This window comes from Trametes versicolor, assembly GCF_000271585.1.
Source record: "Trametes versicolor FP-101664 SS1 unplaced genomic scaffold TRAVEscaffold_6, whole genome shotgun sequence".
NCBI classification, from domain to species: Eukaryota; Fungi; Basidiomycota; class Agaricomycetes; order Polyporales; family Polyporaceae; genus Trametes; species Trametes versicolor.
The window spans coordinates 572,854-600,430 of record NW_007360326.1 but is presented as its reverse complement, the minus strand read 5'-3'; the positions used below and the strand labels follow the sequence as shown (position 1 = coordinate 600,430).

Below are 27,577 nucleotides of genomic sequence, written 5' to 3'. Positions count from 1 at the left end.
CAGCTCTAGTCAGACAACAGGCGTACCCGGAGGTACTTTGTCGCCGCTGTATCATGCAGTACACTCAGCCTTGTAATCGGGAAACGAGTGTGGGTCGGTGGGCCAGGAAGCATTGCACGGATGCACAATCGAGAAGATCACCGCCGCCTAGGAACACACTGCGCGCGCTCCGGAGAGCATTGTAAGAGGCAAAAGCGCCGGCGAAGGCTCGATCGGCCTGAACAACGTTCACCTTCTGCGTCTCCTTCCGGGGGATCCTTGCTCTCACTCCACAGAGAACCCGTCGACTGTATCGAGCATTTCATGGCCGCCATACGCTGTATACCACCACGCGCCGGGTAGGGCGTGCGGGTAGGGCGTGCGTGACGTCGTCAGAAGAGCTGCAGCGTCCGACCCAGGCTTCCCGCATTCGCCCGTCCGATGACATAGTTGTTGAAAGAAGGAAAAGAAGACGTCGCAGGACGTGCCTACACGGGAGGTGCTTCTCAGTTATCAAACCTTCTCTCGTACTGTAGGGCCGTTTGTCAATCCTGGACATGGTGCGTACTCAAGATCCCCGCCGAGTCCGAGCGCTCCACGGCTACTAGGAGCATACACCATGGCTCGTCCGAACAGGTTTGTATACTATGTCATCAGTGACGCATTGCTGACTACAGGTGACAGGAATTGTACCCTATACAGTTACCGATGGGCGATTCGTGTAGCGTCGAACAGCGTGCGCAAATGGTCAGGGTAGCGCTGCAGAATCGCTACCGTACGGGGACCACCGTGGGTGCCCGCTCTCGCTCTCTATTACAGTATAAAGTGTCGTTCACTGTGCCCTCACCGACTCGGACATTCTCCATCCAATCCACTCGCATTCACAACACCACATCCTCAATGGCTATCTTCGAACTTCTTGCCTCTCTCGACCTCCCTTCATGGGCAGCAATTGTACTAGCAGCCGTCGTCCTCGTACACCTCGTGCCCTATGTACTCGACCCGCACGGCATACGAGCTTATCCGGGGCCCTTCTGGGCCAAGCTTACCGACCTCTGGCTGGGCAAGATTGCGGCGGATGGGCACCGTTCTGAACGGGTGCATGATCTGCACAAGAAATACGGCAAGTAATAATAATATGCACCACATGGAACAATTCATTCATTCAACTCCGCTGTACAGGCCCCTTCGTCCGCATCGCACCCAACCACCTCTCCATCTCGGACCCGGACGCGCTGCCGGTTGTCTACGGACACGGCACGGGCACGCTCAAGTCGGACTTCTACGACGCGTTCGTGTCCGTCCAGCGCGGCCTCTTCAGCACGCGCTCGCGCCCGGAGCATACGCGCAAGCGCAAGATCGTCGCGCACAGCTTCTCGCAGAAGAGCGTGCACGAGTTCGAGCCCCATGTGCGCGAGAACCTCTCGAAGCTCTTCAAGCAGTGGGACACGCTCTGCGAGGGTGGCGCTAAGGGCCTTTCTGGCAACGAAGGAGAGGGCGGCTGGCAGGGGCGCGAGGGCCGTGTGTGGTACGACTGCTTGCCGTGGTACAACTACCTCGCCTTCGATATCATCGGTAAGTACACGAGCAGCTGCATGTTCAGCGAGTCTAATGCGCCCGTCTATACGCAGGCGACCTCGCGTTCGGCGCACCCTTTGGCATGCTCACCTCGGGCAAGGACTCCGCACCCATCGCAGTATCGCAGGTGGACGCGATGGCAGCGTACGGCCAAGGCGGCACCCTCAAGGTTAAGCATGTTCCCGCCATCCAGGTTATCAACGATCGCGGCGAGTACGCTGCGTCGGTAGGCGTTCTCCCGCCACACTGGCGTCCATTTGTCAAGCGCTTGCCCTGGTACAACACTGGAGACAAGGCCGTGCAGAACCTGACGGGAATGGCTATCGCCGCCGTGGCACGCCGCATGGAGGAATCCGACAGCGACCACCGGGACCTCCTCGCGAAGCTCCGGGAGGCACGCGACGAAGACGGGAACCCCATGGGTCGCGAGGAGCTCACCGCCGAGGCGCTCGCGCAACTCGTTGCAGGCTCAGACACGACTTCGAAGTGCGTATTTTACGCCATCATCTGTCCCTCGGGCGACATGCTCATGTGCTTTTTCTACAGCTCCTCTTGCGCGATCACCTACTATCTCGCGAAGCACCAGCGCGTACAGGAAAAGCTCCAGCAGGAGCTCGACGAGGCGCTCGCCTCGGAGGAGGACGAGGTGGCGCTGTTCGAGCGGGTGAAGCACCTTCCCTACCTCGAGGCGGTGATCAATGAGGCCCTACGCATCCACTCGACCGCGGGTGTCGGCCTACCGCGCGTCGTTCCCGCTGGAGGCCTCGAGGTCTGCGGCAAGTTCTTTCCAGAAGGCACCGTGCTGTCCGTGCCGGGTTACACTATCCACCGCGACAAGGCCGTGTGGGGGGACGACGCGGACGAGTTCAGACCCGAGCGCTGGTTTGGGAAGGACAAAGCTGCGCTGCAGAAGGCGTTTGCTCCGTTCTCCGTTGGCCCTAGGTTAGTTGGGGTGATCCTCTCGCTTCTAGAACAGATCACTGAACGGGGCTTTCTTGATCTGTGCAGGAGCTGCGTCGGTCGGAACCTCGCCCACTTGGAGCTGCTCACTTTCGTCGCCTCGATATTCCGCCGCTATAGCTTTGTGCTTGAGAACCCGGATGAGCCCGTACGTGTCCTCTTCCATGCAGAGTGACCGCATCTGATTGAACGCCACCGCGTCATAGCTTCCGACCAACGAAGGTTTCTTGCGCAAGCCGCTGAAGTGCAATGTTGGCATGCAGCGCAGAAACGTGTAAGACGGCTGTGAATAAGGCGGCTGTCTTGAGATGCTTTTCGCTCTTCTAGGAGGTGCCATAGCACACCCACTAACAGACAGAGGCGTCCCCGGCGTGATATGCATCCAAGTAGCTTGTTGCACATATTATCAGTACATGTACGCCATTAATATCAAGTCAGCGGTAGACTAGTAAAAACGAACAGAGCATGACTAGTACTGTGAGGTGGTCCATGCGCCGTCAAGAAAACAACGCTGGAGCTGTACCAATCGGCTCACGAACGTGAAATCCGGCCCACCGTCCGCATATGCGAATCAGAGCCATCGGGCTTGGGCGCGAGGGATCACGAACGCTGTAAGATAGTCTGTGATTATATCCGTCAACTAGGTGTGGCCAAACACGCCGGCCGAGAGAATATCTCAGTCGCTCGCTGAAGAGCGCTCAACGCAAACGCAAAACTTGTTCATCCTGTCATGAATCCATAGTCAGCGAGCCCATGTCATGTTTTGGGAAGGAGAGGCGCTGTGAATAATCATGAGAAGTAGTACCCACCATCGATGGTGCCATCCACCGCCGTACAACCCAATCATAGCGAACACATCGTATGATCAGGTCATAACTGGGAGATGATAAACTGCACAGGTTTCGCGCTCTGGTTGCGCGAAGATGAGTTTACGAGGGTGCCGTACAGGGTAGTTATATTGTCCCTGTTGAGCTCCCCAACACTACAACTTCCCTCCCCTATACGGTGGCTAGTGCAAAGTCCAAGATATCAGCAACGTCCGTGCGCGCGTCTTTGATGCGGCGACATGTAGGTGTGATGAAATCTCACCACCATGATGCATTCGAAAGAACCCGTATAACGGGCAGCTTTCATCACCCGTTGGTGTTGGGAAATATCCCAGCGAGGATACGGGAGCTTTCGCAGTTCCCGGCCGGCAACTGAATATATGCCGGCGTCCAAAGCTTCTCCAGAAAAGGTGTGGTTCATCTGGCCTCGACGCCAATCCTGAGATACCGGCTCAGATCGCAAGAAGGAACGATTTGTTCCGCATGAGCCGCAATGGTTCGTTGGATGCGTCCAGGAGATACCGATAGCTAGGAGGTGACGAATATCCGGACGCAGGCTTCACATGTACCGCCTGGCCCCGCCGGCGAGATCTGAGGAAGCAGATAGTTGGACGCTCTGGCGCAGATGGCTGGGAACAGATGAGGCCGGCGATTCAGCAGAGACCGCCTTGAGCAGCAGATGGAGGTGAAAAGGGAAGAAAGGAGATTCGGAGACAAGAGAGCGGTGGGAGGGCAACCGTTTGTTGTGTCGCCGGCTGGTCAAAGCCACGTGAGCCACATGGGCACTGCACCCCACACTTCCCGCCCAGACTCTGCAACCTTCGCTTCCACCACCACCGCCCTCCTTCCTCTCACCTCACTCGCCCCTCCAGTCCGCCGATCGAACGTCGAGATGGCTTCCAAGGCAGCGTACAGACGGGTGCGTACATCTCCTGAGCAGGCAGCGGACAAATGGCTCATCGGCGCGCAGCTCAGCAAGGAGTACATCGCCATGCAGAAGGAGCCGCCTCCGTTCGTCTGGGCCGCCCCAGATGAGAAGAACATCCTGACTTGTGAGTTGTGTGGACTAGGAGCAGAAACAGGTGGGCTCACGACCACTGTTAACAGGGAATTTCATCATCGTATGTCGGCTGCAGAGTACTGGTCCCCGGTCCTTGCAATGCTCATATACTGCCGCAGCGAGGTCCCCCTGATTCCCCCTATGCGGGCGGAGAGTTCCATGGCGTCCTTCTCTTCCCGTCGGAATACCCCTTCAAGCCACCAGGCATCAAGGTACGTTATCACTTTCACGCCGGGCATTCGGACATACCATACCGGACAAACCCCACTCAATAGTGGCGACACGCGGTACCCTTTGGGATAGTTCTCCCCATCAACCGTGCATAGCTCCTGCGGAATGCCCGACGTGTTGTCAAACAACAGCATGTTACTGACTCCCACCCGTAGATGTTCACACCCTCTGGTCGCTTCCAACCAGACAAGAAGATCTGCTTCTCCATGTCTGATTTCCACCCAGGCTCTGTAAGTATCACAGTCTTGTGAATGACGGCGAGCGCCGTTCTTACGTCTTGCTGCTGTGACAGTGGAATCCTGCATGGAGCGTAGCAACAATGTGAGTAGCCCGCCTAATCTGCGTCCAGCCTGCTGCAACGTACCCATCCTTGCTTCGACCCTCAGATTGACCGGGCTTCTCTCCTTCATGCTCGCGGATGAGATGACGACGGGATCTGTCACGACAACCGACGCTGAGAAGCGCGTCTATGCCGCCCGCAGCCACTCCTGGAACCTCCAACAGAAGCGATTCAAAGATGCGTTCCCCGAGGTAAGCCTCCTTCTCCCGATCTAGATGCCCCACCTTCAAGATGGTGGAGCCGGCGAGCAAACATGAACGCGAAATCGCGTGTTACCTCAGCTGCGGCCACCCCGCACCGTCATGCGCGTAGACAGACGCCCAGACGTGTGTTCGTGTGATACAGCGCTGATATTCGCTATTCCTGCAGTACTGCACACCCACCCTGCGCGATGTGCCCAATATGGCGCAGAAGGAGCGCGGCATTTCCCCATCCCCCTCTCCCAAGACCTCGGCGTCGTCTACAGCATGCAGCGCGGTTCCTACGCCCACACCAACACCGGCGCCCGTGCCAAAGGACAAGGCAATTGCGCGAGCGCCGAACGGTGGCATCCCATCTACAGACGGCTCGAACGGCGTTGGCCAGAGTTGGGCGGCATCGCTGCGCCAGATGGTTTGGGAGAAATGGCGCTGGGGCGTCATCCTCGCGCTCGCGCTCGTCGTCTCCCGCATGTCGTCCAGCAACTGACCGCGGTTGCACTGCCTGCGCTTGATTCGTCGCTATGCCCAAACGCTCACGTCTCGCCCCCGCGTCACTCGTCGTGCACATGCGGCGGGCAGCGGGGGAGGCAGGTGGGTTGATGGTGCTGTCGCGGATGCGAGGTTGTGCAATGTCTGTCTCGTCTCTATTATCCCCTCACCCTCCTTCTAGTTGTCATATTAATGGACTCGCGCGTGTTGAATACCACCATCACCTCCTCCGTCGCCCTCCTTTCTCGTTCTTTGGTTTTAGGAATCCCGCTCTCCTCGTCCTCGCCACTCTTTCCTATGTTCCCGCTCCCAGCGTAGTGTGTACGTCTAGAATCGTCAGAATGCATCCGGGCGGCTTGCGCTCTCATATCAGGCTCCATCGGCCACCGCTCTTCGTCTCTCCTGAACACGGAGTACCTGAGCATTCGCTATCTTGACAGGTAGGTAGGTTACACACTATCCGTGCAACATGCCTTCGGCCCGCAAGTCAAACACAATCGAAGCTTCAAGCTGAAGCGCAATGCGGCAACATAGCACCAGGCTGGTCGGTGCCAATCCACCACTTCTACGATACTGCCAATGAGGCAAGACGCGGCCACCGGCCCGTCCTCGAACTCGCAAGCACTTAGATGCCGTATATACCTCCACCAGATATCTACGAGTGCGTAGTCTTCGCTCTCGCATTGATGCCCCCGCGTTTGCAGCGGTCAAGACCGTGTACTAAGACCGTGTACCACGTCTCAAGTTATAATTCAAGCTGTGGGCCCGGCAATGCGGGGAAAGATAGGAGTATGCCATTCGTTGTGTCCGATATGTACTGATCCTTGGTACGGTTCAAGTACGGTTGCCCCCCTTTGCCAACGCTGTTACAGAAGATGAGTTATGAATTATCTTCTCGTCGATTAAATTGAACGCTTGCCTCCGGCCATGTAGTGCGTATGGCGCACTCGGATGCTAGGATTTACCCAACGCACGATCTGCAGTTATCGAACCGGTCTTACACGGGCGCTTATGGCTTGGAAGATGCGTCGGAAGATACGTCGGAAGATGCAAACCTGCTCGGGACCCGAAAAAGTCCTGCCACCTGTCTCATCATTTTCAGGACCAGCTGTAAAGCGTATGTCCGCGGAATACGCGAAGTCCGTACGCACCTTGTGCTGCATCCAAAGCTTCGAGTCGAGACATCACGGCTGCCATCTGCGACTCCAGGGTGGACACGCGATCGGTTTGCAGCGATAGCGCGGTGCGAAGGGACTCGTTCTCGCGCCGCAGCGCTTCGACGCTGTGCGAGCACGCAAACTCCGCGCTTGCCTCATCCGCTGGCTTGGGATCCTCCTCGGAAGACGAAGAAGGGATGACGTCTTCTCGCGAGTCTGGATCGCCTTGGTCCTACATAGAGAACAGCGTCAGCATTTACACGTCCGAACCGCGAGCCCCCGGCCCTATGCTCTGGTACTACTACCGGCACAAGGGTATCAGCAGAGCGTTGCGCTCACCGATGGAATAGTAGAATGCCGGCGTGTGTTGGCACCGTCTTCTGCAAGTAAAGAGGGTGCATGCAGAGGCGCCTGAGACTCGGCTTCGGACTGCCAATGTCCTTTTGATTCCACGGGCGAGTAGTGCTGCAGTCAAACGCCACACGTCAGTACTCGCGGAATGGATATAACAACCCACGCACATCTTGTAGCATGTGTGCGGGCCTAGCGTCTGTGAATTTGTCCGAAAGCTCGATGACGACCCAGACGTTCTTGCAATCCCTGATAGTGGAACTCCATGCCGGACGCTCTAGTGCAAGCCGTAGGTGTCGGAATGGCCAGTCTTGTTTTGGTTTCTCCAAGTCGTATTCGGCGCGAACGACACTATACTCCTCCATTACGATGCGCCCCTCGATACAGCCCCCGCCATAAGAACTGCCTCTTGGGATCAAGTACAACCTGCTACTTGCGTTAATGTGTGTTTGAAACTGATACATTTACGAGTGTTTTACGCACTCGGCTTCATCTACCAACATGTCTCTTCCATATCCAAAGGGGGGCAAGCCTTGATTATAAGCCCCTACCCATGTGGAGGAGGAGGCGAAGCGGAGGTTCCCGTTCTCCAAGCCAACCGTAGTAATCCAGCTCAAGTCATTAGTCCTGAGCTCGATATCAAATAGAATCACTATGGTCGGCTTTAGTTTTGGTGGTTGCTGCGAGTCAGGGTGTTGCGGATGAGGTCTAGGAGCGAGCAAGGTCTTCAATATTATCTTGGCTGAGCGCCGCTCGCACCGCAAAGGGGCGACATAGAAACCGAGTGCACCCAGTTCATCGATGGTACGAGGAGCGAAAGAAAAGACAGGCTCATCCTCCCGATCGTCAGGCCAGTATTGGATTTGTTCCTTGATGGGTTCCTGACTGCAGTACTGGAAGGCTCGCGAGAATTCGCTGTCCTCATGTCTGATTTGATTGTAGCGGAGGATAGTGAGTTCTAAGACTCGGAGTGACGTCTTTGAGTTTTGCTCCAGTGTTTCCGACAAGGCCGGTATACTGAGACGGACTACGCGAAATGACTCGCGATGTCTACCAGATTACTCGCATCGACTTCCGAACTCGACGTACAACCCCAGGTCGGATCGCGGTGTGGGCGTTCCTCGATGTGATTCCGACGCATGGATAGGGAGAGCTATGAGACAACCCGACTTGTCCTCGCACTGCAGAAATGCTAGCACATCGCAGGCAAACTGAATTTGAATACAATCAGGACAAACTTCCGTCGGCTGTGGTGAGGGGGACTCAGGTTTGCGTGCCAGAAGAGCTTTGAATAGCTGCGGTGTTTGTGCAAGGTCGATGCAGGGGAGCTTAACACGGACACCCTGGGAAGCGAAAAGGCAGTCGAGGGTAGGCACATCCTCTGCTCTAAGCCCAAGGCGAGTTGCAAACGCGACAGAGGATAGCGGTGTGATGTCGGCGAGCCCCTTGAAGGCTAACGGTGTTTCGGCCAGGAGCCCGATACTAGTCCATCGGTATGTGACTTTGCCCTCGCTCTCTGTCAGATTAGGAAGGGCGCAGCTAGAACCCCATGCGAAGATGCTGTGGTCGGGAATGGTCCTTACAATCTCTTCTTGTAGACGGAGGAACGCGTTTTGGCCCTCTCCGTAGATTGGAGACATGTGGATACCGAAAATGCCCAGCAATGAGTACGCCTGGTCCTCAATGCGCGTTGTCTCCCGGCAGGCGGCCCACGACATCCTTCGCGCGACACTCTGAGAGTGAATAGAGATATGGCCAGTGAGGATGTTGAAGTCGACTCCGGTGATCTTCTCCAGCGAGGATGCGAGTCCAGCCTTCGTCCCCAGACAGCCCCACGTGCGAGTCAGGAAGACGACACGCTTTGGGGCGATGAGCTCCTGCAGCGTCCAGCCCCGTTTGTGCCACCTGCTCCGCGAGAAGTAGGAATTGGCTTGAGTCGGATCGTCGTCATCGGGAACATCCTCGAGATAGGCGTAGCAGACGTCGGCTAGTCTGTACCACTCGAACATCGAGTTGATCGCCTCGGAGAGCTCTGCACTGCTCGACTTGTCGATGCAGCAGGTATCGATCCACAGGAGGAGGTACCCGTCTCTGCGCGCGACCTTGCATGCGTATTTGATTTTGTGGGACAGCTCGGGGTGGTAGAGGACGAATGAGGGGAGGGCGGCCGCACCTTTTGGAAGGAGGAAGTGAGGGGAGACCCGTTTTGCCTGGGAAAGGGTTGTTATCTGGTGGCATCGGATGATGTCTACGGTCGCAGCGTAGAGTCTCCGCTGGCGCTGCTCGGGCTCCGCATTGACCGACATCTGAAGCCTGCGCACATCGCTGTACGACTGCTCTCCGCCTTCGTCTGGGGATCGCCAAGTGTGAGATAGAATCGCGTACGTGATCTTGCGTGGATCGGCATGCCACTCGAACTCGCCCGTCCAGGTGTTCAGGAAGTGCGGCATTCTATTGCACATAGGATGGTCAACCGGGGGTGGTGGTGGGAGTCTTCCGCCCGTTTCGATACGCACCTGAGAGTAGAGTGGGCAGAGTGGTTTGCAGTACAGTACATAGGGCGCCGGTTTACATACATGCAATTCCAGGCGCTCATTCCCGCCAGTTGCTGCTTTGACCACGACCACCATCTGTCTACGGCTGGCGACGAGTATCCACTCAATACTCAGGCTCTGTCGTGCTATAATTGCTGGTCTGCACACGCTCAAACTTGCGTTCCCTGCGGCGGTGCGATTGCACACACAGGCGAAGGTCCCTCGAAGGACATTCGACCGCGCCCCGTCCGACTCTCTTAGTACCCTCTGCCTGCCTCCTCCTACCTGCGGACGTCAATAACACATCTCTTTCGCCGCAGCGAGTAAGCACCCGTCAAACAGATCTCTTACCATCCTCTCCCTATAATTCGCCATCTCTACATTCCCCATGGACCCGCAGCAGCCCCCACATTCAGCGAGCACTGAGCTCCGCACGTCAACCCTTGACTCGCAACTGACCGCGTCGATGGAGCTCCCACGTGCAGAGCCGCTCTTCAGTCCCCCCGCGCCCGTCGGCGAACCTGATGTCCCAGACCCTTTCCTGAAGGAGCCGGTCGACTCCGAAGACGAATCTGTTTCGGACACGGCAGAGGAGGGTCTCTCTCCGTCTGCAACGCCTGCCATAGAGGAGGTCACCCTTGCCCCGGCTGAACCCGCTACCCCCTCATTGCCCCGCTCACCAAATCTTGACAAGTCGGTGCCCCCGACCCCGCTGCCCCCAGCGAGTGACGACGAAGACGAGGATGAGGCTCCAGAGTTCTATTTGCCTGGTCTGACGCTGCCGACCATGTTCTTGCCAATACCCAACGTACGCTACCCAGTCTCATACATAACACGTTGGCTATCTAAGAGTTTGATGTTCAATCATGTGTACCTTAGACAGACCCGCTAAGCACACTCTTGACCAAATATGTTCCCGCTGAGAAGCGACCACCACGAGACTTGACAGGAGATTACTCCCGTGCAGGAGGAGAGCTGCATCCGTTGATTGTAAGTAGGCAGGCTAGATGCAATGGTCACAGTCTTACGATGGCGACGTGCAGATGACGAATAGTTGGAGGGCGGTCGCGCGGCAGGCGCGAGATCGCATTGTCGAAGCCGACCCAGAAGAAGTCCCGTACATCCTCTCCGTAAGTGCGATCCCCTCACCAACCCCCGCGCGCGGTCTAACATATGGATGGATTGACACCGTAGCTGTGGTACCTCCGCCTCTCCTCCCTCGCGCGCATGCGCCTCTTCAACCAGACCTCCGCCGAGTGCACGAACCTCTTCGCCGTCCTGCACGCTCTGGAGCCGCGCGAGACACGCACGTATCTCTTCGACCGCGTGCTCCCATTCGAGCTCGAGGTGCTCTACGCAAAGCTCAAGTACTGGGCGGGCGACCACGTCGGCTACCTCGATGCGCTCGCCGCGCTCCTCCGCCGCTGCAAGGCGAAGGCGCGGGCGGCCAAGCACGACCAGGCCGCCGCTGGGATGTGGGTAGAGCGCGGCGCGCGCATCGTTCTCATTATCGCGTCGCAGTTCGTCGAGATGCGGGTGCGTCGTGACATTTGTTTTCTTCGTGCGTTTACATAGCGTTTCCACCTAAATTCGCGTGGCGGTAGGATTATACGGCGGCGGCGAGGCTCCTCGAACCTCTCTGCATGCAACCTGGGGGCGTGTCCTCGCCTGCACTCCGCTCCGCCGTGGCCCGCATCTACCTGCAGGGCGGGTACGTCGCGATGGCAGCGAAGCACCTCGCGGCCGTTGCGGAGGACCCGACCGCGGACCCTGTGCAGAAGGGCATGAACGCAGCGCTGTTTGCGTCTGCGGAGGGCGACTGGTCCCGTGCGACTGTTGAGCTGCAGCGCATCATCGCGGCGGATCCGGAGAACTTCGTCGCCGTGAACAACCTCGCGGTCGCGCTGCTCAACCAAGGGCGGTTGCAAGAGGTAAGTGGACGCGATGAGGTGAATGCATCATAGAGCTCATTGTGCTTTGCGGGACAGGCGATCCAGCTGCTCGAGGACGCGCTCCGGACGTCCCCCGCCACAATCGTGACGGCTGAGCCGTTCCTTTTCAATCTCTGTGAGTGTCACCATTCATACCTTGTGTTCATGACTGACGTTCCTATAGCTACGCTGTACGAACTGCGCTCGGCGGCCGGCGCGGACAAGAAACGCGAGCTCCTCGTCGAAGTCGCGAAGTGGGCCGGGGATGGCCTGCGCACGACTTGCCTGAAGTTGCCTACCACGTAGTCCATAAAGCTTTCTCATCATGTGATCGCACCGCATCCAGCGATTATAGGAATGCAATGGGCATGTTGCATAAACGAACGTGGGACACGGACATACGCCAAGGATTAGGGTGCGGACGGTCGTGGCTAGTAGTGTATCTCGTCGATTACTGTCTGTCGGCTGGTCCATATCCCACACCTTCCCGGGCGCCCTAATCGTCGTCGTCGTCGCCTACACATCTTCATACCGCGGATTGGCGGGTCATAACATACAGTTGTAGGTCCTGCCAGCCTATGAACAGCTCATGAGCGCTGTCCCCACATCATTGAAGACACGAAGTGCGAACTCACCTCCACCAACGCGGCACATCACCTTCTTGGACGTGCCCTTCCCGCCGGAACGCGTCATGGTCGTCAGCTTGCATGTTATGACCTTGCGCCCGAGCATGTTCGAGAACGCATACTGCGCGCGCAGCTCCTCGCCCTCCTTCGGCGCGCTCCGCAGCGGCGGGTCGACGCGCTCCACGAGTAGTCCGTGCGGGATCGAGTTCACAATTGCGGCGACCTCGACGTCGAGCGGGTCACGCGTGCTCGCAGGCGTGTAGATATGCAGTGGGCTGTCGTAAGGGCCGTCGCGGGTAGGTGTCGCCGCGCCCGTGCGTGATGCGGGTCGCGACCCCGGGGTGCGGGGGGACGCGCCGTCGCGAAAGCTGGAGGGGGGGAGGCGCATCTGCGAGCCGCGTGGGGTCATGCGCAGAGCGTTCTCGGGGGTTTGTGCGCGCTGGGCGTAGCCATGGAAGGACATTGCGCTGTCCGGGCGGTAGGACATCGCGGTGCCGGGCCGCGACGCAGAGGAGACGTGCACGCTGGGGATGGGGATCATAGAGCGGCTGGGCGGGCGCACCGGGATGCCCGTGACGGACTGGGTGGGGGACAGCGCGCGCGAGGGGGAGAAGGCGCGTTGCATGTACGAGGTGGGACTCACGTCGCCCGCCGCGGACATGGAACGGAAGTGACTTTTCGACGGCGCGGGGATGTGGCTCGGCGTCTTCGGGCGCGTCCGGGGGGAGACCGCTGTAGAAGAGATGGCGGAAGGGAGTCCTGGAGTATAGGAACGTGATGGTGGCCGATACAGGGAGAAGGGTGTGGTCGAAGACTGTGCGGTGGAGACAGAAGAGGTGACAGGGGACCACGGACGCGAGGACGCCATGGAGCTACGCGATAGACTTCGCTTGTACAGGGTGGGAACGGGGGGTATATCGTCAGAGAAAGAGTGCGACAGGCCAGCAACCGACGGGCTCCGTGATGATTTCTTGACAGTGCCCGATCGGTCGTCAGTCTGAACCTTTGTCGAGCTATTCCATGCTCTCTCTCGTGATTTCATCACTGGGTTTATGTCGGGTCTCCTAGCTGGGGATGACTCCGGAGTGACACTGTTGCTGTACTTGTGAGACGGACGCTCGGGGGTAGTCGGCGTTGGGGGTTGGCCGCCATTGAGGAAGTTGAACATGGATGTCCTGTGGCGAAGGGTACGCGTCGGCTCTGAGGAAGGCGTCCGTGTAGAAGCAGGACTCCTTGCCGGTACAGGGGTCGCTTTGCCTGGTAGAGGGGACTTGGCGCCAGATCCGGCTGCCCTGAGCTTCCGGGCGATCTTGCGGAATGGGGATATCGACCTCGAAAGCGTGTTTGCAGCGCTGGGAGATCGTCCTTTGGACTTCCCACCACTAGGCGGGGTGGCAAGATACCCGTTCTTGGACATGGTGGTCTGTCCTGACTGACTCGAACCTCCTTCGCTTATGGCGGAATCGCCCTGCAAGAAGACGCGCCGCAGATTCTCCATGTCGGTGTCTGTTCTCGATATACGCTCCTTGAGATTTCGCCAGCGCTGCGTGCACTCTGCATGGCGTCGTAGACATTCGCCATTCTTCGTCACGCGATCCTGCACGCCCTTGTCAATGATCGACAACACTTTGGTGGTGGCCGGCATATAGTGCCTAAAATTTTTGTCAGTTCGAGTATATGAACTGGCCCGAAGAAGATCGACGCGTACTTCTTCTTGGCCTCATAGGAATCGACGATGGTATCAAAAACATCAAGTGTAAGAGGCTTGTCGGAACGGCCCGAGGACGATGAATTGGAAGCTGTGAGTGAATCGTCCAGCCCTCGTTTCTGCACCTGCCAAAGGAAGTCCTGCATGGGATGTCAGTGGCCGTGCCCCGCGTATATCCCGCGACAGGTTCGCGCCCGTACCTGACATCGATTGACAGCCTTCTCCAGGCTGGACATCATACCATCTGCTTGCTCCGTCACGGTGCGGAATACGGTCAGCCACTTGTCCTCCTTCAGCTCCTCTCGCAACACCTGAGACTCCTTCTGCACGGCGTCCCACTCAATCATGAGGTCTGCATGTTTTCGCAGAAGACCGGCCTCTTCACCGGATGTGAAGGCAACGGATATCGGCGTCTTCTCGGCGCGTTTCAGCAGCGGTTCGAGGGATTCATTCACGGTCTTGACACCTTTCGAGACGGATTCTATCCGCTCGTCCAGACTGATGAGGGACGTATCAATGGTGCTGGAAGCGTTGCTCGAGTCGCCTGCAGACTGCGACTTGTGCCGTAACTCCTGGATTTCTGGACGCGCCACGCGGTCGAGGCGTATTCATTGAGTGCAGATAGGCGACAGGCTTACCGAAAATGCGCGTCTGGATATCCGAGATGGCGTACGAAAGTTCCGTCATATGGGTCGAGACGGCGAGGAGGCGAATATCCCTGTACCCTGATCAGCACCGCAGACGGCGCGAGTCGCAGACGGAGACGTACTCCTGTGTCCTTCCCTTCCCATTGGACATATTCGATATGAGAGATACGCGGTTGACCGTGACCGTGGCGTCCTCTGTCCAAGGTTTGTCAACCATGGGGTCGTGCGACTGGGCATATAGACGCGAAGCATACCGTCGTCAGCTCCGCTCAAACGGCCATCGGAGGAGCTCGATGTGGATCCGGCGGACATGGAGGGCGATGGAGATGGTGGTACATGGCTGAGGCTGTTCTTGGACGAAGAAGAGTGTATGCTAGATGACCGGGAGGGCGTGAGGGTGAGAGAGACCATAACAAGGAGCGAGACAGTGCGACAGCAAGAGCAGCAGACAAGATACGAGAGGGTCGTACAGGTCACGGAGGGGAGGAATTGTGAGGGGGAAGGGGTGGTGAGGAGGGCAGAGAATCTGAGACGAACGAGATTCGGGCCTCAGAGGATCCGCCGGGTCGAAACTGATGTCGCAGGTTATCCAGGGGTATATGCAACAAGTTAAGGAAGGAGACGCGACGGATCCTCTGCTCGTCGACGACCAGCAGGGAGGGCAGGGACAAAAAGGATTTCGGTGGTCGGAGTGGTCAACAGTTGAGTTGGCTGGTCCAGCGCACGCCCAGAGACGCACTATGATAGTGTAACAAAGTTGAACAAACATTACTGATCGGAACTATAAGCGCATAATGACCGAGTCTATACCGCATTACACTCGGTTACAGGTTACATATAGCCCCCGCGCCCCGCGACGATGAGAGCACAACGCCGGCCCACGCTTTTGTTCGCTATATCTGTCAAAGCACAACAGAGCACAACCTATTACGGTGGTAGTCAAGCACACCGCTGCCTAGTCGACCTCCATCGCCGCGCTCCCCTCGCCTGTTTCCCACTCAGGTCGTCCCGGATGCAGCCGCGCCATCTTCGTCTCCTCCCACCGTTCCCGGAAGCGGTCTCGCGCCTCCCTGTCCGCTTCCTGAAGCATTGTCAACCGAGACTTCCGCCACTGTCTCGGGTCCATGGACTGGTGGATCCCCGGCAGTAGTCCCTCCATAGCCCACAGGTGTCGGTGCTGGTACAGTCCGCCCTCGTCGGAAGAAAGCGACAGCGCGTGCGCGACCGTTGGCGCCATGAGCGGATGGTGGAAGAGGCCTGGGAAGTATCTCCCGCTGATCAGCGACAGCGAGACGACGGCTTCGTGGCCGGGAGGGAGGATGGGGCGAAATCGGAACCCCTTCGTGGCTGGAGGTAGTGGGTACGACTCCGACAGTACAGGGCGCGAGAGTTGCACGCTGAGACTGACAGCTTGCTCTTTGCCTTTCGCCACGGCGGCCGCTTCTGGCGATGTCTGGGCGAGAATTGCTGATGCTGTCTCGGTCATTGGAATGGAAGGATCGGGATTTGGCAACGGCGGGGGTTTGAGGGGGGATGGTTGCATCATGAATGGCGGCGCACCATTCGGGCCCTCCGCAAGATGCTCGCTATGACCTGTGCAAGACTTTTAGTAAACGCTACACTTTAAGCGCAGACGGACTCACCATTCGGCAGGTCTACCGCCTTCTCCTTACCCTTGCCCTTACCGTTCACTTCCGCAGCTCGTGCCGCGTCCTCCCAGTCATCGTCGGCAAGCTCATAGACCATACCGCTCGCCCGGCACTCCCTCGTGAGGCCCGTCCCCTCCGCGTTGGGCACGTCCACAACAAACAGGCCCTCCATCCTCAAGAAGAGCCCCTTCTCGCTCGCACCCAGTCGCTCCGGGTCCGCGGCCACGGCCTCCGGGTTGTCCTTCATGCTCTCCAGCGTCGACGCGGATGGGCCTGCGGGCGGGAAGATCATATCCGTGCCCTGCGGCGCGAACTGGCACCGCGCAATCTTGAGCCGCACAAGCTCGTCCGTCCAGACGCGTTCCGTGCCCCACCACAGACCCTGAAAGCGTGTCTGCACGACAGTTTGCGCAGCAAGAGTTGAGGAGCGCGGCAACCGTGCGTGCGTGCTGATGCTCTCATGCTGACCTGAGGCGCCATTCATCGTCGGGAGATGCGCGTTCTGTGAGAGTGACTGTGTGATAAGCGAGTGGAGGCTGGTTGACTCGGCGGGGATCTGCGACGGAGGAGGGAGGGGCGCCTGAGAAGCGGACGGTTCTGATGGTGGTGAGGAAGCAGCGCCGGGGGGAGGAATGGTGAACTTGCACTCCCACTCGTCTGTGGGGAGCCAGTATTGTGCGACGTTAGCGGCGATCTGGATGGCCAGTGTGTACGGCGCCGTAGCGCGCTTGTACTTCTCGTAGTAGCGCTCCGGGTTACCGTCCTCGGGCCACGCCTCCATAGGGTCACCATCTTCGGGCGTCACCTCCATTGGATCGAAGGTGGACATGAGTTCTATGTCCCGGTCCATCTGGTCTATAGATATCGTCTGCAAGAAGTCGGAGAGATCCTCCCGGATGCGGTCGAGCAGATGGTCTGACGGCGCGTACGCAAGATAAGGCAGCACTTGCTCGTCGGTGACCAGACAATGTTGAGACGTGCCAAGGAGCTTCATCTTGTAGACATACCACTGTTGCACTTTCCAGGGCACCTTGCCCTCAGCCTCAAGCGGTGGTTCCGTTGCCCTCGAGGATCCCGCAGGAGAAGGGTTGTCGGTAGAGCCTCCGAGCGCTGGGTTATCGTCTGCTGCCTCCTGATAGAGACACTGCATGTCGGGGTCCTGCGCACCACCGTCCAAAGGAAGAAGAATGGGTTCCGACTTGACGTGGAAATCCTCGACGAGTGCGGGCCAAAACTGGATGTCCTCATCCGGCGTACGTCCCCGTATTGACGGCTCGAGGTGGCACCAGAGTAGCTCGCCCTTCCTAAACCACCGAGGTCGTTGGTTCTCTCCAGATATGAGTGCCGCGCGGGTATCGAGGTCGCGTTCCGGGAGAATGTATTGCTCTGGACCGATGATGACTTTCGGTGGCTTGGGCGCGCGCCGGACGGCTGCGTAAGGTTTCGGAGGGACACGCCCTTGCCTGGTCTCCCTGACCTCGCGGCGCGGCCGAGAAGCCTTGACGCTTGGAGGGAGAGCGCCCGCCACCGACGCAGAGCGCCTGGCACCAGCGCTGCTGAGACCCATGGTGTCCGAGATAATACGCTGGGGCTGTTTCGTGCAGTACTTGCAGGAGCAATTCGAGCGGTTCAGGGTAGGATCTTGCATGAGCCATAGCGCATGTGGTATGAACTCGTTGGTCGAGCGGAATCGGTTGACGTGCGAAGACCCTACGTTCAGTCAGCCCACCGCATGTTGCAGATGCAAAGTTCGCGACGCACCGCACAAGTAGGGGTCGTGCCGTGGGGCCTTCACAGGACCCTTGTTATGGTCGTAGAGTTGGTATCCATCCGGGAAGGACTTCAGTACGTATTTCCGCCCCTCTAGCACGCAGCGCCGTCAGCTACGGGGTACCAGCGCTCACGCGAGGCTTACCTGGGAGCCCCATGCGAATGGCAAGCTGGGCGCCGACGGCGACACGCCAACCTATAGCCAGGCCCTCGTCCAACGGCACAGGTCGCATGAAGTTGACCTGACCCTCGCCATCTACAACCTGTTTCGTGTTCTTGGGCAGGTTGCTCGAGTTCCCATCGGACCGTTCGAACTCAAGCCATTCAGGATTCTCCGGGAGGGTGTGTGAACCCGCAAGTCTCCTAGACATTCAAGCAAGACACTGAGATCCCAGGAAAGTGACCAGAGCGAGAGGTTGCGAGAGGACCAAGAACCTGGACACCTTATGTATGCCGTAGCCTACTCGACCCTGGTGCTCGAGGCGCAAGAGGAAGTCCGCCGACCTCCCACTAAACGACCCTGCCATGCTCACCGTGCGACTTGATTACATAATTGAGTTTCGAAGTATATTAGCAGCGTCAGGCCCGACACTCCCGTTCACACCGTCTCCCAGTGACCCTCCATTGAATTTAAACATTGCTCCGTCTATCTGTTTTTCTGCCCCTGACTCTTAGTGTCTTCTCGAAACCTATACGCTGCTGTTTTGCTCGCTATACGCATATGTTCTAATCTGGAGCTCGACGTCAGGTTTTTCCTACTATCGCCGTAATTATCTACGTCTCATGCGGTCATTCCTCTACCGTTGAGTCGTTAAACGATACGGCAAAATCGACTGCGACCCCTTCGTGGGTCGCCTCGTCCTGCAGATCATCCGACTTTCAACATCTACGAGTCGGGTGTTTTGAAAGGACGGGACATATTCACGTCATCCTTCTGTATCGACTAGCTTGTTACTACCTCTGCGTCGCGACAGCGTGGGTACGTCTTCGTACCATAGCAGTGTAGCATTGTACGTAGGTGATTGGCACTTTCTTGTTTTGACGTATGTATTTTCAAACTAAACATTTGCTGTATTGCGCTTGTCCGCGCAGCCTTGCTCTGCCCCAGAGCGCGTAAGCTCATACGAGTGTCCGATCTTCCATCTCCACCGGCTTCTCAAGCACTCGTGGAGGCGCAGTGCCCTGTCTTTCCACGTCGCCCACTCTAACATCATCGTCAGGAGCGTTTTCAGCGACAGTCGACATCTTCCTGTGGCGTTTCGCTACAGGGTTGAGGACCAGTGCACATATAATGATCGCGGCGTCCATGACCTGCCACATAGTGGGCGTAAGCAGAAGCCACACAAGGAACGAAACCAGTGGACGTACCACAACAATCGAATACGTGACGCCCGCGATGATGTCAAAGTCTTCCTTGAACGCGAGGGACAGATCGCTGAAGATGCCCCCGAGCATATCGACGAGCATGAAGAGGACGGAAATGCCGATGACCTCCTTGTACTTGTAGATTTCCCAGTATTGCGGTCTGCGTATGCCAGATGTCAGCTCCAGGACGATGCGTTAAACAGACAGCTAGCTCAGGCAGCGTACATTAGAGCAGTTGAGATGAGCACAGAGCTGAAGATGCCGAAAAATTGCACGGGACGTATGTTTCCGTGATGGTATGCGGGCTAATGCGAAGGATTCCACAATGTTCAGTGTAGAGCCTAGGGTGTAATACGAGCTGCACAGACCTTGACAGCATAAATCATGCCAACCTCAAATCCGGCAGAGAAGGCCATCACTGCGACATACATGGCTATGGAGGTCCATTTAGATCGCTTACGGCCGTAATACTGGCACTGGTGAGATAGAAAGTCATGTGAGTCTTACTACGAACGTTCGCTGGGCAGGATGAGGACGACGGACCTGCGCCCAACCAATGAACGAAAGAGTGCCGAATAATTGTGGTTGCAGGATTAGAGGTATATTCAAGTTCTTGACGATCGCGTACACCCCTAATGTTGCGCCCGAGAACCCCCATAGCAGCCTAGAGGTACACAGAAAGCAATGATCAGTGATGAATCCACTGTATAGCACAGCGAACCTACATCAACCATTCAGACAGCCCTTCTGTCGACTTGGCCCTCCAGCTCTTCCATATTTGTGGTACAAGTTGTATCGTCCAGCACACAGTACCTGCAGCATAACGTGGTGAGTGCGCGCCCTCCACGAGACATCATCGTCCAGAGAAAAGAGCGTCGATGGGGCCATTTTGAAAATCAGATCCGCTCTTACCGATTGTTCCTAGAGCGTTTTCGGCGACCGAGTTCACCGGCATTTTGCGTTATCCTGGGCTTGAGGGAAGCTCAGCGGGACTTTTTGATATATCACTAGCACTGGCAGGAGTTTGGTGGTCAAGAGAGAACATGACGAACGCTCTCAGGGGCAAGCCATAGACGGACATGAGTCGATGAAGGACTCCTCGGGATGGCGTATACGCTTACCCGGCCGGGCCGCGAAGGAGTAGCTCCGCCCACTGTGGCGTCACAGCGGTCCCAAGAAAACGCATGGTGAGCGAACGGAAGAGAATCTTCGAGTTGAACGGGGGTGAAAAGCAGGAGTTGCTGGAATATGTGATACTAGTGCAATCCGGACGGTCCCACCCGCGGGGGAAGCTGGAAAACATCCCGAACGCGTCACGCCTGCGCGAGTATCAGTCCTGCCAAGCTACCCACACTTCAATACGTCCAAGATACAGAGCCTGGGGCACGGTACAACGCACAAAGTCTATACACTATTTCTTTTGCTTCTTCCTATCCTACTCCATATTTCGTCCGTTCGTGAATGAGTATGACCTATCGCTATCCTTCCCGTAGAGCAAACCACAAGGTCCAAGAAAACAAAAAGAGAGGTTCGAGACACCTACTCGGCCCCGCTCACGCTACCAGTGCTCGCAGTAGTGACCGCGTACTCGTGCTTTGTCGGGTCCCAGCTACGAGCCCACTCCGGACGCGCCATCCGCGCCGCACGACCGGCACCAATGTCGATACTATTGGTCCGGTGTACACCCCCGCGAATGGAGTGAGGGCTGAGGTATGCCGGTCTCGGTGGGTAGGACATGCTCATCGTGCGTTTGCTACAAATGATCATGAGCACTAGTACGAACTCGACAAGGCAAAACAGGGCTTACCTCGGCTGCAGCGTGGGCCCTATACTGAGCTGGGCGAAATTGCTCGGGAACAGGGGGTGCCCTGGACCCCGCTCACGGAGGACGTCGTACGCGAATTCTCCGCTGCTCTGCGAGCCGGGCATCCCTATGGGCTGTCGAACGGCAGGGCTTCCGAGGCCGACCATAGGCGACATAGAGAGTGGCTGGTCGCCCAGGGCCGATGGAGCGCTCGGGGACGTGATGAAGCGGATCCCATGGACTTCCGGCTCTTCCCCGCCCTTGCCCTCGTTGCCCTCGTTCTCATCCTCCTCTCGCAGGTCTGATAGCGATGATCCAAGACCACCTGCAGGCTCCGTCGCCCCTAAGGGTGGCGTCTGATTCGCAAAGACCGGCTCGATCATGATTTCTTCACCGACAGAGTCCGCGAACGTCTCATGGGCGACGATGGGAGAATCGGGTTCAAAGACGGCCGAATCGAGCGCAGCGGAGGTCAGAGGCTCGGTCTGCGGGAGTTCGAGACCTTCCTCCTCGACGTCCAGCTCAGGCGGGACACCCAATGCACCCTTGACACGCTCCCAGATTAGCTCGCTGTGCGACATGACGCAACGGCGCGTCTTGCGGATCCAGTTGACGTCTTCCGCAACATCCCGGTCAACCTTCTTCAGCCAGAACTCCAGGTCCGCAAATGTCCAGTCCTTGGGGTCAGGCGACGCCGTCGAAGGATCGTATTCGGAACCCATGGGGGCTCGTGCATCAGGCGGGAACGTCTGCTGCAGGAGAGCGAACAAACGTGCGTTGGGAAGCGCCTGAATGAGGGCGGTGACCTCCTCCGGCCGGTCAATGAAGGGGAGATAGATGGAGTCCGGGAGTGGAGTGAATGACACGGGGGAGGGAGCTACTTGCTGTACATTGGGGCCATTGGGAGACGGCAGAGGGGATCGAGGGTTCACCGAGTTGCGCGCGATGTCCACGATCTGCTCCGGGGACAGCTTGCTGTGACTCGGGAAAGTGCTCGAGAATCGCGACGTGCTAGGGGAGGATGGGCGAAGCCTGGGAGAACCCGAGGGGCTCGCAGGGCGGCCGGAAGGCGAGCCGGAGGGGCCAGTGGGGGAAAAGGACGTGAAGGCGAAGCTGAGCCTTCCTCCCGGCCCGTCACTCTTCCCAGACGCGTTGGAGTTCAATGAGGCATTGCTACCGTGCCGTCTGTGCCGTCTCGGGGGCTCTTCGATGTCTGTCTGCGGCACGCGGACGATAGTGAGGCGGCTAGTGAGAGACCGCGCGGGATTCATGTTGACGTCGTTGTGTTCACCCCATGGGTCGGCTGCTGCGACGGAGCCGCGTCGGGCGGACAGCCTGCGGGCGCGAGCGTTTGGGCCAAGGACGGGGCTAAGCTCTGGGGAGGTGACGGCGCTCATCTTGGGCTGTGATGCGGGGCGCCGTGGGGAACGCGATGAGTACTGCGAGCCGATCGATGCCGACGAGGAGACATACCTAGGCAGCGACGAGGCCGGCGACGCGTTTTGCTGGCCGATGTGGGCGTGTGGGGAGGTGGTGGTAAGAGGAAGAGAGTGGAGAAGGCCCCCGGCCGCTGGGCTCTGGTCATGGAGTCCATCTCGAATCCTCTGCGAATCGCCGAGTACGTCAAGTCTCCCTTTCCCCGGGCGGCGGTCTAGATCATAATCAGTCACACCTCGCACCCCTGTGACACGCTTGCCTGTTTAGGCTGTGAAGGAACGACTTGCCCCCTACAGCTCCCGGCGTCTCTCCACCTCTTCTCCTATTCAGCCCCCCTCTCGTCCTAGCACCTGTGGAAAAACCCCACCATCAATCATCTGCGCACGTCGGTGTGCGACACGTATGTAACAAGTATCCAAGGATCGCACTCGGCCTTTGATGGCCCAGATGCTTAGATGAGCTAGTCGTGTGCGGGGGAGTGCCCTGCTTCGCAGTTATACGTACTCGAACGCCGGACCTAGGCTGAGCCGAATCAAACAGACCATCAAGTGTAGAGAGTATCTTCGATAACACCCGCTAATGCCTGATCCAAAAAGCGACGGAGAAACTGGGCCCCTAGTGCGGGCCGTGCTTGCCTGTATAACATGTCCTCGACCGCTAAAAACATCAGGCTTGAACATGCGGGCCGTTGTCCGAACGAATCAGCATAACGGTGCGCCAGCTTCGACGCGTTCCAGAAATCCGTCAGGCGCAGCGGTCACAGGTCGAGTAAAGCATAATTTCGTCGCGGGAGAGCTGATATCCTCGTGGCACAGACAGACGGGTACAACAGAGACACGTAATAGGTATCGTACATGGATCAGCGTTGGCAGGGGAGCACAGATGTGAACGTAACAGCAGACAGTAACGGAGCGCAGCAATAGGTAAATGAATCGTAGTAGATCTGGAGGATAGATATTCTGGCGCAGGAAAGCGATGACGGCGGAGGTTCGTGAAGCCATCTAAGCAAGCGTGACAGTCAAGAAGACGCGGCGGCCCCGGTCTTGCCAGGGCGCAGGATGATGATCTTCAACCGGGAGCAGAGACCAGTCTTCGGCCAGGTCGAGCATCTCCCCTCTCCCCTCCCCTCCCCACCGCCGCTCAGTGCGCGGCCCTAGCCAGCCGCTCACTCAACAAGCTTGTCGGCGACGTTCAGCAGCTGGTCGAGCGTGATGAACTGCACCCACGACTCGAGCTCCTTCGCGTCGTTCTGCCAGATGAAGCGCGTGTCGCGCGTGCGCCGGAAGAACGCGACCGCGCACTGGTACTTCTGCTCCGTGTGCTCCTCCGAGTCCGGAATCGGCCACCCCAGCTCGGCCGTCCACACGCGGAACTCCCAGCCAGCCAGCGGCCGTCCGTCGCCCGTCGCGATCTTCTCGGGGATGTTGAACTCGAGCCGCGACCAGTCGAAGCCCATCGGCTGCCCGATCGCCTTGATGTACGCCTGCTTGAGCGCGAGCAGGAGGCATAGTCGCCGCATCACGATCTCCTCGCCCTGCTCGGGCGCGATGAAGGCTTGCTCGGTCGGTGTGAGCTGCGATGATCAAACAGAGTTAGCTCTCCGTCTTGTGCGTGATAGCTGTTATGAGATCGAAAGGCCCCTCTCAGACGGTCTTTTACGCTCAGACGTGGCTTGGGTTAGGTATTTAGGAGGTAGCGAGTACCGCGAGCAGGTGCGCACGCCTGAGCGAGTAAGTACACACACGTCTTTCCCGCATTGCCGTCCAAAACAGTGGCGCATGTTTTCATTCGCGAGAGGAGCCCATTGTTCTGATAACAGCTAGAAGGAGAGACAGACACGGCGTACCTTGTGGTACAGAGAGATCGCGAAGTCGTTGGCACTCATTCCTGGGGGTGCAGTGAGTTCTTTGATGCCGACACCGATGTTCACAACGTCCTCGCGGCGTCCTTGCGTCATGGCCATCCCGACCAGGTTATGGTCGTAGGAGGTATGGTACCCGATCATGGAGCGTGCGCGGCTCGCTGCCGCGACCGGATTATCATCTTGTACATGCTGGACCTGCATGGCGCACGGAGGCGGCACGTCAGAACGAGGGGTAGACAGGGGCGGTCTACGATGAGTCTTAAAAGGGAGGTACGCGCCTGCTCTATCCAATGCTTCCCAACGTTGGACATCTGGTCCCTCCAGCGGTTCCGCGGGACACGGCGATGACGCATCATGAGCAGGGGTAAGAGATATGCTACCAATTGTCCTGGAAGGCGGGCGCGTGTTCGTCATCGGTCGCCACAGGACTGATACGGGACGAGGTACTCACTCATCGTCTCAGGCTCGTTTGGGGCATTGCGTACGGGTGCATGTGGCACACATTCGCGCAGGACTGCGTGACATTTGGCGTACTCCTGTAAGTGTGCGCCGCACAGTAGTGAGCTCGTGTGTGCGTGATAGGAGTAGCTTAAGGTGTAACACACTCACCTCCTTCGTCATCTCGCGGTTGGTGAAGAGCATCCATACTAGAATAGGGCAGTCCATCTGCGTGCATGAAGCTGGATGTACGCGATGAAGGGGGGTGCGGGGAAGACGCAGTAGTGGCTGAGCTGGCGGACGTATTCAGTGAGATCGGAGACACTTCAGAAGGACACGATGGCGGTGGGTATGCGGCAGTAGAACAAGGATATTTATACACAAGCTGGCGGAGAGAAGGCTGAGTTGCTCTGGGACCAAGCTGAACATTGCAGGACACGTTTTGGCGATTGCCGCTCACGAAAATCCTCAAACATGGCTCATCCGCGCCGACCATGCGTAGGCGCCCATGCTTCTCTCTGTCCTTCCTCCTCATCCGTATATTCGTGTGTCTTGCTTGTTCACCTCTCCTTGGGCATCTCCACATATTTGCTTGTTGTTCGTAGCTGAACGTGGCCCACGCGTTACTTGGCCCCTCACGACGCCCAAGAAGCTACACAAGGGTGGTTCTGTCATGGAGACGGCGCCCACAACAGATCGTATACACGGTTTGTTCCCCCGCATGGCGGTACATGCCATTCTGCGATATCGGGGATTCTATCCGCCAGATTGTGCCTCTTGTAATCCAATGCAATTCCGCCCAAAGAGCATTAGTTGGAGAGAAGAGGCCGGGGTGAGTGTAACAGGTATAGGCCCCGAATATACACAAATGTTCACTCGGCTCTCCGTGCTCTGGCTCTTACTCGGCCTCCGTCATGGGGATGGCATCCACAATACGTCGTATGTGGTTTGTTTGTTCTCTCACATGCCATTCTGCGATATCAGGAATTCCAGTCACTCTGACTGTGGCCCGTCATATCGCTATTGTGATGGCGAAGGAATGCGCCAAACGCCAGCTGGAGGGAAGAAGCCGAGATGAGGGTACCTGTGCAATTACGGACATCATCTGTGGTATAGCTAAGTGTGCTCCGAATATACGCAAATGTCTGCTACGTGATCGTCTGACTCCCGAGACCTGTGTATTGAGTTCTACGCCCCGTGCCCTGCGTCTACCCGCCTTCGAACAGCATATACCCCTCCGAACACGACTCACTCCCTGCTCCTGCTCGGCCTCCGGCTATGTGAGGAGGGCCCCGACGGGGTCATCAGCGGCACCCTATCCTCCGGCCTTGCATCCGCAGCACCTGCAGCATCCGCCTCCTCGTCGAACAATACCTCCGCGCCGTCGGCGCCGCCCTTCGCCTTGACACTGACGCTGAGGTTCGACCTGCCCGGCTTCCCGCGTCGCGTCCGACCGGGTGCGCTCACAAAGTCGGCAAAGCTAGAGTGGGAGGACGTGGGGGTGTGTCCGATGTGGGCGTTGCCGTTGGGTGGTGCTTGCTGGGCTGGCGCCCGTACAGGGAGACGGTAGAACTCCTCGACGTCGTCGTCGTCGCCGTCAGGGAGGGCGGAAGCTGCGTACGCGCCGCCGTTCGCGGAGGTGTTTGCCTGGTATGGCCGGGACCGCGGCAAGGCGCGGTACGAGCCTTTCCGGAGGTGAATGGCGTACGAGTATAACAGAGCAGAGAAGTAGATCTGGACACCGGTTACGACAACGGAGAGGACCACACGGGCGTGTCGCGTACCTTGGCGATCCAGCCAATGATGATCATTGCGCTCGCAATCCCTTTCTCCGCGTTCCAGAGAGTCATGGCCGCTGCCGCGCGCTCCTCGTCGGTCATGTTGTGTCCGGCGCCGCTCTCCATGACCTCCTTCTGGGCATCGGAGTTCGCAATCACGCGGCCGTCATGCAGGGTATAGAACCACCAGAGTACGCCGAAGTAAACGAGCCAGGCCGTCGAGAGAATGTGGTCGGCGAAGAACAGGTGGGCGAAGTAAAGTGTCCGTTTTGCGTCCTCCTGCAGGTCCATGTGCATATTAGCGGTGGCGTCAGCGGGGATAGGAGCGGCATACGTGGAGAATAGCTTTCAAACCCCACGTCAGGGCGACTAGACCGAGGACTGAGTAGAGATACAGGCTGAGCTGCGCGGCGGACCCGCCTGCGCCAGTGAGGACAGCAATGAGGCCATACACGCCAGCAACCTTGTTGAGGAGCTGTTCGAATGGTCTCGCATGTTAATTCATGTCGTAAATCGCGCTCAAGATAGCTCACGGCAAAGAGGAGCGCGATGGTGACCCCGGTCTTGATGTCGAGGAAGCCAAGGAAGGTGGAGAGCGGCCGGAGGCGCCACTCTGGACGGAGCGTGAGTTTCATGGGCGACGGAAGAGACGGTGATTAGGCGTTCATGAACTACGGGTAGCTGGGCGAAGTAGAGGGTGCGAGGCGGCCGCGACGAGCGATGAGGGGAGAGGTTGCGGACAAGAAGGGGCTGCGGTGATCCTGGCGGGCGAGCTGAGGTCGGTCGGCCGCGCGCGGCGCGACTTGAGTTTTGCAACTTTGCAGCGGCCGACCATCTCACGCCCTCTCCGCCAT

The 27,577-nt window shown here is 57.9% G+C and overlaps 10 protein-coding genes across 10 annotated transcripts; 3 read left to right on the top strand and 7 right to left on the bottom strand.

The window, feature by feature from the left end:
• Positions 1-879: 879 nt before the first annotated feature.
• On the top strand, positions 880-2,795 carry TRAVEDRAFT_37267 (cytochrome P450 monooxygenase pc-bph; the record flags this gene model as incomplete). The annotated part of the gene is made up of 6 exons (XM_008040047.1): positions 880-1,102; positions 1,162-1,554; positions 1,611-2,043; positions 2,104-2,499; positions 2,566-2,665; positions 2,724-2,795. The coding sequence occupies 6 exons, from the start codon at positions 880-882 to the stop codon at positions 2,793-2,795; spliced, it is 1,617 nt and encodes a 538-aa protein (XP_008038238.1).
• Positions 2,796-4,236: 1,441 nt separating this feature from the next.
• On the top strand, positions 4,237-5,190 carry TRAVEDRAFT_123298 (UBC-like protein; the record flags this gene model as incomplete). The annotated part of the gene is made up of 7 exons (XM_008040420.1): positions 4,237-4,263; positions 4,315-4,396; positions 4,452-4,465; positions 4,524-4,616; positions 4,791-4,865; positions 4,928-4,956; positions 5,022-5,190. 7 exons carry the CDS (start codon positions 4,237-4,239, stop codon positions 5,188-5,190), a joined length of 489 nt encoding a protein of 162 aa, XP_008038611.1.
• A 1,572-nt stretch (positions 5,191-6,762) lies between these two features.
• TRAVEDRAFT_71934 (HET-domain-containing protein) lies at positions 6,763-9,622 on the bottom strand (the record flags this gene model as incomplete). The annotated part of the gene is made up of 2 exons (XM_008040419.1): positions 6,763-7,053; positions 8,411-9,622. The coding sequence occupies 2 exons, from the start codon at positions 9,620-9,622 to the stop codon at positions 6,763-6,765; spliced, it is 1,503 nt and encodes a 500-aa protein (XP_008038610.1).
• Positions 9,623-10,172: 550 nt separating this feature from the next.
• Positions 10,173-11,943, top strand: TRAVEDRAFT_124146 (uncharacterized protein; the record flags this gene model as incomplete). Its single annotated transcript, XM_008040418.1, has 7 exons — positions 10,173-10,514; positions 10,586-10,696; positions 10,750-10,836; positions 10,901-11,242; positions 11,311-11,637; positions 11,695-11,773; positions 11,822-11,943. The coding sequence occupies 7 exons, from the start codon at positions 10,173-10,175 to the stop codon at positions 11,941-11,943; spliced, it is 1,410 nt and encodes a 469-aa protein (XP_008038609.1).
• A 220-nt stretch (positions 11,944-12,163) lies between these two features.
• TRAVEDRAFT_47454 (uncharacterized protein) lies at positions 12,164-14,930 on the bottom strand (the record flags this gene model as incomplete). The annotated part of the gene is made up of 7 exons (XM_008040133.1): positions 12,164-12,213; positions 12,273-13,915; positions 13,972-14,111; positions 14,172-14,551; positions 14,610-14,689; positions 14,741-14,813; positions 14,873-14,930. The coding sequence occupies 7 exons, from the start codon at positions 14,928-14,930 to the stop codon at positions 12,164-12,166; spliced, it is 2,424 nt and encodes an 807-aa protein (XP_008038324.1).
• A 466-nt stretch (positions 14,931-15,396) lies between these two features.
• On the bottom strand, positions 15,397-18,513 carry TRAVEDRAFT_64804 (uncharacterized protein). Its single transcript, XM_008040417.1, has 4 exons — positions 18,183-18,513; positions 18,029-18,130; positions 16,262-17,977; positions 15,397-16,211 (listed from the first exon to the last, which is right to left on the bottom strand). Exons 1-4 carry the CDS (start codon positions 18,406-18,408, stop codon positions 15,574-15,576), a joined length of 2,682 nt encoding a protein of 893 aa, XP_008038608.1. The 5' UTR covers positions 18,409-18,513; the 3' UTR covers positions 15,397-15,573.
• Positions 18,514-19,143: 630 nt separating this feature from the next.
• On the bottom strand, positions 19,144-20,357 carry TRAVEDRAFT_148372 (uncharacterized protein; the record flags this gene model as incomplete). The annotated part of the gene is made up of 7 exons (XM_008040416.1): positions 19,144-19,348; positions 19,406-19,562; positions 19,628-19,707; positions 19,771-19,878; positions 19,946-20,066; positions 20,128-20,215; positions 20,315-20,357. The coding sequence occupies 7 exons, from the start codon at positions 20,355-20,357 to the stop codon at positions 19,157-19,159; spliced, it is 789 nt and encodes a 262-aa protein (XP_008038607.1). The 3' UTR covers positions 19,144-19,156.
• A 351-nt stretch (positions 20,358-20,708) lies between these two features.
• TRAVEDRAFT_167749 (uncharacterized protein) lies at positions 20,709-22,727 on the bottom strand. Its single transcript, XM_008040415.1, has 3 exons — positions 22,680-22,727; positions 21,210-22,609; positions 20,709-21,155 (listed from the first exon to the last, which is right to left on the bottom strand). The coding sequence occupies exons 2-3, from the start codon at positions 22,601-22,603 to the stop codon at positions 20,942-20,944; spliced, it is 1,608 nt and encodes a 535-aa protein (XP_008038606.1). The 5' UTR covers positions 22,604-22,609; positions 22,680-22,727; the 3' UTR covers positions 20,709-20,941.
• Positions 22,728-23,808: 1,081 nt separating this feature from the next.
• On the bottom strand, positions 23,809-25,173 carry TRAVEDRAFT_124422 (uncharacterized protein; the record flags this gene model as incomplete). Its single annotated transcript, XM_008040414.1, has 5 exons — positions 23,809-24,216; positions 24,490-24,686; positions 24,782-24,895; positions 24,959-25,043; positions 25,117-25,173. The coding sequence occupies 5 exons, from the start codon at positions 25,171-25,173 to the stop codon at positions 23,809-23,811; spliced, it is 861 nt and encodes a 286-aa protein (XP_008038605.1).
• Positions 25,174-26,021: 848 nt separating this feature from the next.
• Positions 26,022-27,460, bottom strand: TRAVEDRAFT_28957 (DUF1753-domain-containing protein). Its single transcript, XM_008039983.1, has 4 exons — positions 27,257-27,460; positions 27,058-27,198; positions 26,730-27,002; positions 26,022-26,679 (listed from the first exon to the last, which is right to left on the bottom strand). The coding sequence occupies exons 1-4, from the start codon at positions 27,356-27,358 to the stop codon at positions 26,194-26,196; spliced, it is 1,002 nt and encodes a 333-aa protein (XP_008038174.1). The 5' UTR covers positions 27,359-27,460; the 3' UTR covers positions 26,022-26,193.
• Between the last annotated feature and the right edge of the window lie 117 nt (positions 27,461-27,577).

What these genes read in the sequence shown, in the direction of transcription:
- TRAVEDRAFT_64804 (XM_008040417.1), bottom strand. Translation starts at nt 18,408, where the DNA reads ATGTCTAGGAGACTTGCGGGTTCACACACCCTCCCGGAGAATCCTGAA. An exon ending in CATTCGCATGGGGCTCCCAG is followed by an intron (nt 18,131 to 18,182) that starts GTAAGCCTCGCG and finishes GCTGCGTGCTAG; the next exon opens with AGGGGCGGAAATACGTACTG. An exon ending in GGCGGTAGACCTGCCGAATG is followed by an intron (nt 16,212 to 16,261) that starts GTGAGTCCGTCT and finishes AGTCTTGCACAG; the next exon opens with GTCATAGCGAGCATCTTGCG.
- TRAVEDRAFT_167749 (XM_008040415.1), bottom strand. Translation starts at nt 22,603, where the DNA reads ATGAGCGCCGTCACCTCCCCAGAGCTTAGCCCCGTCCTTGGCCCAAAC. An exon ending in GGGCCCACGCTGCAGCCGAG is followed by an intron (nt 21,156 to 21,209) that starts GTAAGCCCTGTT and finishes GATCATTTGTAG; the next exon opens with CAAACGCACGATGAGCATGT.
- TRAVEDRAFT_28957 (XM_008039983.1), bottom strand. Translation starts at nt 27,358, where the DNA reads ATGAAACTCACGCTCCGTCCAGAGTGGCGCCTCCGGCCGCTCTCCACC. An exon ending in CCATCGCGCTCCTCTTTGCC is followed by an intron (nt 27,199 to 27,256) that starts GTGAGCTATCTT and finishes CCATTCGAACAG; the next exon opens with CTCCTCAACAAGGTTGCTGG. An exon ending in TCATTGGCTGGATCGCCAAG is followed by an intron (nt 26,680 to 26,729) that starts GTACGCGACACG and finishes ACCGGTGTCCAG; the next exon opens with ATCTACTTCTCTGCTCTGTT.